The sequence below is a fragment of the Neodiprion lecontei genome, chromosome 3 (genome assembly GCF_021901455.1).
Source record: "Neodiprion lecontei isolate iyNeoLeco1 chromosome 3, iyNeoLeco1.1, whole genome shotgun sequence".
In the NCBI taxonomy this organism is placed as follows: Eukaryota; Metazoa; Arthropoda; class Insecta; order Hymenoptera; family Diprionidae; genus Neodiprion; species Neodiprion lecontei.
Window position 1 is genome coordinate 13,824,905 of NC_060262.1, and position 12,185 is coordinate 13,837,089.

Genomic DNA, 12,185 nt, shown 5'->3' on the forward strand with positions numbered 1-12,185 from the left:
GGTGGAAAATTATTAGCAACAGGGGAAATTTCGCCTTCCCCGTAAATGGCGTCAGACCTTAATTGATCTGGAATTGAATGAATGGAGATCCTCCTTGCTGGGACCGAGACCGAAGGAAGAGAAGTCCTTCTACCTGGGGATGGAACTGGGCGTATTGGGAATTCCTGCGGCCGCTCCTGTAGCCTCTGCACACCTTGCAGGATCCCAATCAGCGCCTGGGACATGATTTCCTGTTGTTGACGTTGTTGCGAGAGGAGTTCGTGCAGAAGATTCTGCTGTTCTTGTTGCTGCAATTGTTGCTGTTGTTGTTGCTGTTGTTGATGTTGTTGTTGCTGTTGTTGATGTTGTTGTTGCTGCTGTATCTGTCGCATCAGTAAATCTTGATTTCCCTGGATGAGCTCTGCCAAGAGAGCTAGTTGGGGCTGGGGCTGAACCTCAGCTTCCAAACGAGGATAAACGGGAGGAAACGCCGGTTCAAGGGAGCGTTGACACGACGAAACGCGTCCGGCAGCTCGTCGTTCCGCGCGTGATGCTCTCGGAGATCTTCGAATTTTTTTTTTTTTTTCGTTCTTATCACTCAAAATCAACTCAAAACTCAGCCGAGACACAGAAGTATCCCACTTCTGACACCAGTGTTACAACGCGGAAAATTAAGAAAGGAAAAGGATTTATTTTGTGACGAAGCTCTCCTTTTAACGTGTCGAGATAGACTGTTTTTACAATAATGTTGGTTGACGCAGCAACCTTATTCTTTTGAAAGACATAAGAGGTTTATGAACGTCTTTCAACTATGATGACTACTAGATCATTAAAAAGGGGGCAAAACGGGTGATTTCACCCTTTGTAACAATATATTATCCAAATATTATCAAAATAACACCACATTTTGGAAGTAGCGTAAGCGATCGAATTCAGCTAGTTCCACAGATTCTCTGTATTGAAATATGAATTTGTCCGTCGACGTTATCTGTGTTAAAATCCAGATACTTTATGACTACACCTTCTTTGATTTTCCTTTTACAACATTGATTCATTTCATAATCAATCGTTTAAAGAATATATGTTATCTTCTACCAATCAAAATCATCTTGAACCATTTATTTCGCACGATGCCTATCCTACCTCATTATAAATTAGCCTTAACCATTCAAACAACTCTCCCAGACCTGTATAGGACTAGGCAACAACGTATCCACATTAGCGGCTTATCGAGAGGTAAGTTTCTCTTAGTGTTAATTTTTCTTCATCGTCGTTATGTGGGAGCATCTTTTATCATTCATAATCATCAAATACCACCGCTCTGTACACTCTCACCCCCACGGAACACCGCATACATTCGATTCGCCATATTTCTGAACGAGGTCGATCACATCCACCAACTGTTGGGAGACCTCGGCAGAGCTAACGATGAGGGGTGTTATTCGGAACAGGATTGGTGTGTAGCACTACATTAAAATAAAATTCTAGTTGCTTCCATACTTTCTCCGTATCCATTTTGAATAGGTGAAAACTTTTTTTTGGGTTACAGATTTATGATGTATATAAATGATGAGTGCAGCAGCATCAACTTTCTTTTATTTAGGTTTGCTCTTTTTACAGATTTTTCACCGCGGATATACTATGAATTTTTGAAAAAATGTCATCTCATTCTGCTCGAGACCTTCCTTCAATTGATGATGATGACTGTTCGATCGTTAATTGGGGTGAGGATGAGAAGGTGGAGGAAGAAATAATTATCGGCTTTTCCGAAGCAACGTCTGAGTTCTCGCTGCAGGAGTTTTGGGAACTCGTTCAGGACGCGCGGGCTGCTCGAGTGAGGCCAAACATCCTACATTATATAAATTATAGTCATATATCTATAGAAGTTATTATAGAAAAATGGTAGAATAACACTGTTGTCATAATGTTGGATATTGAAAATAATAATGTTGATGATGATGATGATGGTGTTGATGACAGTGATCATGATAATGAGGATTATTCTGAAGAATAAAATTTATAATCGTTCATCGTGTATTTTACTGTAAATAAAATTCATGATATTTTTACAATTTTCCATTAGATAAATTTATATTACAAGACCTGATGAAACTTATAGAGATATATGCATAATTGTATTAACTTCTATTCATTTCAGATACGTAAATAATTTCATTCAATATTTAATTTGTGATTCTATGTATAAACTGGGATATAATTGTAATAAATTCTACTTTCTAGATGCGTAAATAATTTTATTGAATATTCCATTCCAATTCTATAAGTAAACTCTAATATAATTGTCATCAATTCTACTGGTATGTTTGTGCATATTGCGAACATTTCTTAGACAGCCGGTTGCTTTCCCGACAGTCTTTTACTAGAGAATTCAGTCCATCCACTATATCGTCATTGGGTCCTGCTCTGCGCTTCTGGATCTTTTTAATGCGGCTAACGACCGCGTTAACGCTGAAGTTAGCGACCCTAGCCGAGTCCATAGCAACCACATAATTTTCAACCGGTCTAGATAGCGAGCGATAATTGCAACAGATTGTCGCGAGGCTAGTGCTTGTAGCCAATGAGAGCCCACTATTCCGTACCAATTCGCGTATGTGCGTAACGACTCTAGCGGCATTTCTACATTCTATGGTGAGTTTAAAGAGATATTACCGCGTCCTTTTCATGTTTGAAATCTTTTTAAATAAACCAACAAGATAATGAGGCGAGTACAGATTTTTACAGTATAAACGAACTTCTTTTAATTCATCAAAGAAGAACTTCATCATTATACGTAGGTATAAGTATGTATGAATGATTGATGCTGTATGAATTGTTTAGTTTTTGGCGTCGTTTTTTCAACGCTTTTTTAATAAGTTTCATAAAATACAACACACAAATTATTAATGTGAATATACGAGGGATTCTCCGTCAACTCGGCCACTTTTTTTTTACTATCTCAGATTTGCCCCATAATTGGTTATATCAAAGTACTACTGAAAGGCACTATATGTGAATTTTTTCAGATTTTTTAATTCATTATCTGAGAAATTGCTTTTTTTCAAATGAATATATCTCGGAAACTTGAAGTAACTGAATAAAAATGACTCTACATAAGCGTTGTAGTTTTTTATTAGCTTTCAAGAGAAATTTTTGAAAAAACTTTCACGTTCCGGTAACGCTGATTTTTTACCAAAAAAGGAATGATTTATTTTTTTTATTCAAAAAGGAACCTTTTTTTCGCTGAAAAAATTACAGAGTCTTTCAATATGTGTGACAATATCGCCAAAAAATCGCCAGAGTGGCACGGATCGAGGTTCTAGGGTCTGTTCTATCTATCTATCTTCTAGGTTCTATCTACAAATTAATTTTTTTATACCGGAACCTCGACCGAATCTGTGTGGCTTCATCTTTTTCACCCCAGAACAGAGGGGGGATTCCCTAAGCTTATCTCTAACGGTATTAATTTCAAAATGTCCAGGTGGCGAACTGCTCTCCACCATAATGTTCATAAATTTCAAAGGTCGTTACTCAATCTCGAGATTAGTGACTCTCATGCTGCCATGAGTAAATATTAAAATATTTTGCTAGCGCTTGGGAACGATAGTTTGATAGAATTACCTGTCGAGGTATCACAAAAATTTTTTGACACACAACACTTGAAATTGGAATCGGCTTTCAATGTTCACCAGGCTTCTCACATCAAAAAGCTAGCTAATCTTATTGAGAACAAAAAAAGACCTACTTCTAATACAATTGACTCGACATTAGAAAATTGGATTGTGAACCTTAGGAATACGGAAATTCCTGTTAATGTTGCTGACGTGCTCAAAATGGGACCCAAATATGGCATTCCTTTTGAGCCCCACCGCATTCCAACCAAAAAACTTATCGCTGATTTTGAATCCAAGATCTCTTTGATTTCCTCTGACCGCCGCAATATGGCTCGGCTAGATTTTACAAACGCCTTGAAAAAGTTTATTAACACTCCTTCTCTCATTCACGTTGACAAGAATATCTTTGACAAGATTAAAGAAACTAAGATCTTTCATAAACATAACCAGGATTTACTTTTCTTGAAGGCAGACAAGGGCAATACGATTGTTGTTATGAACAATCAAATGTATGAGGAAAAAATGTTACATCAACTCTCTAACAAACACCTACAAAGTTGTTAGATTTGATCTTACTCGTAACCTGCGACAGGAAGTTAAAAAATTAACAATGGTTTGGACCAAAAGTAAACTCATTTCTGACCAACTCAGACGGCAAATTGCAAAAACTGATTGCTTACCACCTAGAGCCTACGGGCTACCGAAAATTGATAAACCGGATACACCGGTGAGAATTATAGTTTCTTTCACAGACAGTCTTACCATCAATCTAGCTCGCTTCCTTAGTAAATGGATTGGTAACAACATTGTCCCTCCTTTGTGACGTGTCAGAGACAATTTTTCTCTGGTTAAAGCGATTATGAACTTTCGTCTCCCACCTGATCATGTGTTGGTTTCGCTGGATGTTGTGTCATTGTTTACCAATGTTCCACAAGATCTAGCAATCAACGCAGTGAAGCAGCGTTGGCATCAGTTGGTGGACAAGATTCCTGTCCCACTCAATGAACTCATAAAAGCATTACACATCTGTTTTAAGGCTGCCATTTTTAAATTCAATAAGAACAACTATGCTCAAACTTATGGTTTATCGATGGGCTCGCCTCTCTCTCCAATTTTGTCGGATTTGGTTTTGGATGATCTCGAACAATATTGTCTCAACAAACTGGACTTCAAGCCTCCTTACTATTTCAGATTTGTAGATGACATAATCACAGCTGTCCCTTCCGATAAAGTTGACGAAATGCTATCTGTCTTCAACCGATTCCATCCGAGATTACAATTCACCTCTGAAATAGAGTATAATCATCGAATTAGCTTTTTGGATGTTCTGATCATTAATGATAACCAGCTCATGAAAACTGACTGGTTCCGTAAGGCTACCTGGTCACAAAGGTACTTAAATTTTCATTCTCACCATCCCCGATCTTACAAAATTAGAACGATTTATTGTTTGGTTGATAGAGCGATTCGACTTTTAAGTATAGAATTTCATAATAAGAATATGTCCTTGATTCATCAGGTACTACGTAAAAACGACTATCCAACTCGTCTGCTCAACAAACATATACAGGTCAAATACGATTCCATTTTGTCATCGATCAGTTCCAACAATAATAATGATGCATCTGGTGCACAAGTTAATCAAAAAAACTTTGTTTCCATCCCATACGTTGCGGGTTTGTTTGAGTCACTCAACAGAATATTCTCTAAGTATAAAATCCAATTTGTGAGTAAAAGTGCACATGATCTATCCTCTATGTTTGACTCTGGTAAGGACCCTTCACCCCTGCGTATGCGTTCTTATGTAGTCTACAAAATTCCCTGCAATCAATGCAACATGTCCTCCATAGGTCACACAAGTAGGCAACTACACACCAGGATAACTCAACATAAACGTAATATCCATGAACATGAGGATAATTATACTGCACTGACTAGGCATGCCATGGATTTTGACCATTCATTCAATTATTTTCAAGCCAGCATTATAGACGTTGAACCATTGTATTACAATAGGTTATTGTTAGAAATGTGCAATATTGTTGCACATCCTAATTCTGTCAATCGAAGACAAGATATTGAACATCTGAGTACTATTTAGACCTCTGTGATACACCCATCGTAACTATCTATTACCGACTGAGTTTGCTCTCGATTTCGCCTTCTTAACATTTTCTGATTTCTATTTAACCCGCTGACTCTGTGCTTGCTCTGATAATGACTGATATCGGTCTCCCCCCACTACACACTGGACGTTCCACACGTTCAAAAGTGCTCCACACTCAAAAGCTATAACGGTCGTTGTGTGTTTTTATTCAATCAACAACCAGGATGAGTGCTTGGGAGTTTCGTATCGCTGTCGTAGCGTTTTTTTTTTTTTTTTTTGTTAAATGAACTTTTGCGTTTCACTCGGTTATTCTAACACGCATTCACTACATACTAGTTGGTTCCTCGTCTTCGTTATTTGAAAGTGTCAGTTCATCATCAGGTACTTCTTCTCATTAATATTAGCACAAATATCCCTGCTTATTACCTAAACCTTTGACATTTAATTTTGTTATAACTTAGTTGTCCATTATTTTATAATTTCTGTTTGTGACAGATGTTCTAAATGAATTGTTCTCAGGGCTGAAACATTAACACAAAAAAAAGTGTTTTGATGTTCACGACCTTCATATCCAAGAATAATATTATTCAATAATTCACCAAGGTCAAGAAAAATCGTCTTTAGTTTCCACTATCCTTTGCGATCAGAGTCTATCTTTTCTTTCACACTGCGAAAACGCTTGATCGAATCATCGGAGATTCGTTAATGCGCGAACAGTTTTGACAACCTGGGCCAGCACCTTTTATCTCCCTGGTGCATGTTTATTCACAATTACATTACTGACTACAAGTCTATTAGTGGCACTTAGTCAAAGCAGTGATATTGAAAACAGCTACAATATTTCTCCAGTTGAGTAATAGCGATCGCGACACACTATTATTGCAAGTTTTTGAGTGTACTTTGATCCTAAAGCAGCACTCTGCATCTCTAAGAGAAAAAATATATCTTTCACGTGACCAGGATGCAAACTTGCTATCGTTACTATGGACTAGTGAGTAAAATAGTGCATGAGACTGTCGATAAAACACGTTAGACCTCATCATCGAATATTGATAGGTTAAGACAGAGCAGACACGGACAATAAGGTGCAGCAGAGCAGTTGATCAGTATTGATGAACAACAACAGAGTAGCCTTCTAGCAGTGAAAATCCAAATAAATGGTAAGGCAATCTGACTTTTGACGGGTGATCAGTCACCTAAAGAAACAACATCTAGTTGCAACATCAAAAACGATTCAAAATTAATTGGCAATAAAGCCTAACGGGCACGGACGGTTAAGTAACAACTGGTAATGAAAGAGTCATCATTACGGCAGAGCTGACACGGTCGCTGAACCAATCGTCAGTAGAGTGGATATCTTTAGTACAGCAGGGCAGGTATGGTTCATAATGGAGGAATCCGAAGCTTATATTATCTGATTCGACCATAAGTCAGATCGGCAGGTCTGTAGAGGAAATATCTACCAGCTAATTGATGCAATTGTTTTGATACGCAAACGACACTTTTTCGTGTTGGAAATATGGGTACATTCTTCCAGCTCGTTCACGAAATTGGATACTAATGGTGAATGAAAATTTTGCTCCTGCTTAATTTTTTCTATTCCTGTAATCTTACACCCAATTGGATGGTTAAGTTTCTCTGAGCATTACCTCAGATTCCTTGGTGAAAATTTTCACTTGTCACGCGGATAACGCCACGGGAATATTTTGTCGAAATCGGCAGGATGCGTTTACCATCAGTTTCAATATAATTAGTATCTTCTAACGTCTAGAACTCTTTGATGACTTGAATGGCATTCGAAATTTTCAGACGTTTGTGAAAGGTGAACAATTTCACTTCATCCAGTTGCAAATATATAAAAATAAAAAAATGGAGTTTAATATGCTCTGAGTTCAAAATTGAATATGATGAAGTTCTCACGAGTTTTAAATTTTTCGAAAACATGTCTATCAAGGATGTGAGTTAATGAATAACATTCCCTACTAACACACAAATGTTCGAGGCCACACCTAAGATAACAGAATTCATGCTTCGGATTTTCTTCTACTATCGTAATGGAATTCAGATTAATTTGATTTTTGCAGAGACATGGATGCCTTTATCTACGATGGAACCGTACTTGACTATCTGGTAGCACAGGATGAAGATTGTAGACTTCTCACCGTCGGTTCCTGGTATGCCATGACAGGATACGGCATCGCTTTTCCAAGGAACTCAAAATATGTACAAATGTTCAACAAAAGGCTCCTGGACTACAGAGAAAACGGTAATTGAAGAGAGTATGATAAATAACGATATTCTAATTCACATAAATTAATATGAAACGACGCCAAGTATTCGTCAGTCAGTACTTTGACGACGTACAGTTCATTGAAAATGATCAATATTTCAAGTGTATAAGAGTAATTTTGACTTCATTATCTGACTTATACTGTGACGGGACGCCTCGGCGGCGTGCCGGTACCTGATGGTCAACTCGAGTTTCCAATATTATGCTTAACAATGACAAGCCCAAAAACTCGCGACACACTCGGTAAACCCCGCCATGTACCAGTAAACCAATCAAATCACGCGATTTACCATGCTCCCTCTTCAAGGGGCACGGCCAATCACTATTCCCGAAACCTGTGAAACTGGACGACTAGCAGGTATAAAAGTCAGGGACAAGCGTGGTTCGACATCTATTTGTCCATTCATCAGCTATCGAATAACAGGCCGAGTAGATCACTAATTCGTCCGACTCAGGACACATCCGCATATCTGTTTCGCGGAGCACCACATCCCATTGAGGGACCAGCAGTCGATACAACTCACGATCCCACGACGTGGACTCATCACTGCGAGAGCCCTCGAACACCACTCTGAATCGAAGAAGGGATTCAACACACTTAACGATTTTCGTCTCTTTTAATAAAAGTCGTCAGGTACTAGGGAGCCGTATCTGAACTAATCCCAGCATTGCGTCTGACGTCTAAACTCAGATACGGTGATCGTCGCAGAATCCTCTGACCCATAGGTAGGGCCCATGAACCTATAAAAAGCCTCCTGCACTGCGACAGGATGTCTTGATATGGGCGAAGGCATAATTGCGTAGAATTCTCGTCCTTCTGACCACCACTCTATGACATCAACGATATTCTGTCTTGCCGTCTGCAAAACAAATCAATGTCAATACCAAATAATAACTTGTCAATGACGATTTCCCATCGTCACACACTGTCCTTCTGACCACCATGCTATCGCGTCAACAATATTCTGTCTTGCCGTCTGCAAAACAAATCAATGTTAATATCAAATAATAACTTGTTGATGACGATTTTCCATCGTTATACACCGTCCTTCTGACCACCACGCTATCTCGTCAACAATATTCTGTCTTGCAGTGCGCAAAACAAATATTATCAAACCAAAGAAGAAAAACCAATTCCTTCCTACCTCTCAACAATATTTCTTAACACTATAAGGAAATCAAATTCACGACATTCTTTCCTGTCAGAAACCCCACTTCTTGGGGATGTAACATAATCAATACTCATAGATTTCTTCTCAGGAAACAAATTTCTCGCGTCACGAGTAAATCGCTCGTTGCGATTATTCTGTGGATTGCCTTACAACCACAGAACAAGTTTGACCCTCAACCGTTCGTAAGGCCTGTGATGATGGGTTTATTCCACTCGTGCCATAGGACATGAGAGTGATGAAACGACTTCTGAGGCTTTTTCGAAAACCTACTTAAAATGGTCAAACTCTAGCAACCTCTTCCAGGAGGTCACCGAAGAATTAACAAGTAATGATTTTCAACTTTCCTTCCGTGTCCAGAGACCGAATCCTGCCGTTCCGATCACGAGACAGGAAATTCTTAAAACTATTACGATATTCGAGTATGTGCAAAACCACAGCGCTATCTTTCATATTACTTATGAAATCCCCGAGGTATTCCCCGGATAAATAAATTCAAATCGTTTCATTGGCGACCGTAACAGGACGCGAAACGTTTCATTGGCGACCGTGACAGAACTCGAAACGTTTCAATACATGCATCGGAAGGGATTTCTCGACCGTACGTAGAGCGTTCTAGGTGTGTGTGAATGAATACAGGATGGTCCATTTAACTTTTTCATCTCAAATAACTTGGTTATTATCGATTGTGCCAAAAGTGTCGTATGAAAAAGTTGTTGCATTTGAAGGGGGAAAATGAGTTTTGGAAGTAAATGTCATCTGAAGGTCAAAACCAAGTTATTTGAGATGAAAGAGTTCAATGGACCACCCTATATATATATGTATCCTATCAGGATTACGTATACATAATGTCTAACATCAGGGTACCCCGTAATTGGGCAACTCGGTTAACTCATGATTTCTTGGTGAAAGCCGTTCAGCTTGCCATAACCGCATTTAGGGATGAGAACAGAAATGATATACTTATGTTACGTGGGGGTGGACGTGTGCAGAGCGGTGGTGTTCAATGATTACGAATAATCAAAGATACTCCCACGTGACGACAATGATAAAAATTAAAACTAAAAGAGACTTACCTCTTGATAAGCCGGTAATGTGGGTACGTTATTGCCTAGTCCTATACAGGTCTGTGAGAGTTGTTTAAATGGATGAGGCGAATTTATAATAAAATGGGATAGGTTATCGTTCAAAATGAATGGTTGAATATGATTTTGATTGGTAGAAAATAACGTATATTCTTCAAACGATTATTATGAAATGAATGAATGGTATAGAAAAAAAACCAAAGAAGGTATAATCATAAAGTGTCTGAATTTAAACATAGATAACGTCGCCGGACGAATTCATCTTCAAATACAGAGAAGCTGTAGAACTAGTTGAATTCAACCGTTTACGCTTCTTTTAAAACGTAGGGTTATTTCAATAATATATGGATAATATATAACTAAACATAATGCTTGTTAAAGACATCTATCCTAAACGACTATTATTTCTACTTCTGGTCGGTTATTATTATATGGTATCTCTTTTTTTAGATTGAATGTAACTTATGTTAAAAGTCCAATCCTAACGCTATGAGTCAGTCGATCCGCAGAATTATATGCGTTACTTAGCTCTGATTTGAGCCTGCAAAAATATGGTTTGGGGGGCTGACATGAAGACAGGAGAGTGTCTCTCCTAACAACCAAGGTTCCATCTGCATATAACCATCTGCAGCTAGGCGCCAATTCTATCTTGCTCAATTTTCCTATGGAACTCTATGTGAAAGTTTATATTGATATTCTCAGAAAACAATACTGATCGTTTTACAGTGGCTAGTGAGGCTTGCCACTCGTTTTTGTCAAATAAGACGTTATGCAAAATTTGGAATGATGTTAAAGAAGACTACTCGACTTAACTTATCCTTAGATGCGAAGTTCGGCGAGATTCAGAGTCGTCGGTCGTGTAGGTCGGTGTCCGTAGAATTCTGGGCAGAGCCTCACCTTGAGATCGAAAAGGTTGATGAATCCAAACGATGATGAACGTCGGGCACTTAGCTTTGTGAATTTCAAATGATACTCTACTATCGAAAGCTATTGTTTGAAAAAATCAATTTGGTTCACTCACGGTATATATTTGCGATGTATTCGTGACCAAGGAAGTAGATTGAACCATGTTTCGTCAAAAACCGGTCAGTTTTGTAATTTGTTCATTTGATTAAAGAACATGTTTTCGACGTTTCGGCCGGTCCCCGCCGACCATCTTCAAGCTACAATTCATTATAAAAATGTTTAAGAGGACATTCTAATTCATCTTACGGAAACTATGTTAGTAAGAATAGTTACTGTTTTGCGTTACCGTTAATTGAAACTGATCTATATGTCACATGGTGAGGTGACGTTTGGAGGTTATGTGTGAACTAATTTGCGGTCAAACGTACATAGTACGAATTATAAGTTAAATTTGCAATATTTAGCCATTAAAGGGTCAATAACATGAGCAAGTTTTGAATTAAGCAGAGATCGAACAAAATGTAGACGGATTTCTCATAAGGTTAGATCTAACATCAGCAAACTTATTGGAAACAGAATCAATGAAAATTCTCATGAATCATATTTTCAAAAAACGTCTAAAGTAAGACAAACAAAAGAATTTTTGAAACAACATAATAACCTGGTTGTCACAAACGCCGACAAAGGAAATATAACAGTCGTTATGGACAAGACGGATTTCGAACAAAAATGCCAACATATTCTGAATGATTCCAGTACATACACGCTTATCTCTCGTGATCCCACCAATAAGATACAAAAACAATCCAATGATATGATAAACCTATTGCAACAGAAAAAATTTATAGACCTAAACGCGGCTAAAAATCTCAAAACACAATTCTCTGCCTCCTAAGATATATTTTCTACCGAAAATACACAAAATCAATGTACCTCTCAGATCAATTGTTTGCAATATCAATTCACTCACTTATAAAATTTCCAGATTTTGTTCTAGTGTACTTTCTAACATCGCAGGGAAATCAGACTATCACATAA

The 12,185-nt window shown here is 38.1% G+C and overlaps 1 protein-coding gene across 1 annotated transcript in view; it reads left to right on the forward strand.

The window, feature by feature from the left end:
- The window catches only part of LOC124293695 (glutamate receptor ionotropic, NMDA 2B), a 1,867,270-nt gene that overhangs the window by 1,363,395 nt on the left and 491,690 nt on the right, over positions 1-12,185 (forward strand). Inside the window, exon 14 of the mRNA XM_046735718.1 lies at positions 7,782-7,963. Within this exon, the coding sequence (XP_046591674.1) occupies positions 7,782-7,963 (182 nt within the window). The remainder of the gene's footprint in view (positions 1-7,781; positions 7,964-12,185) is intronic.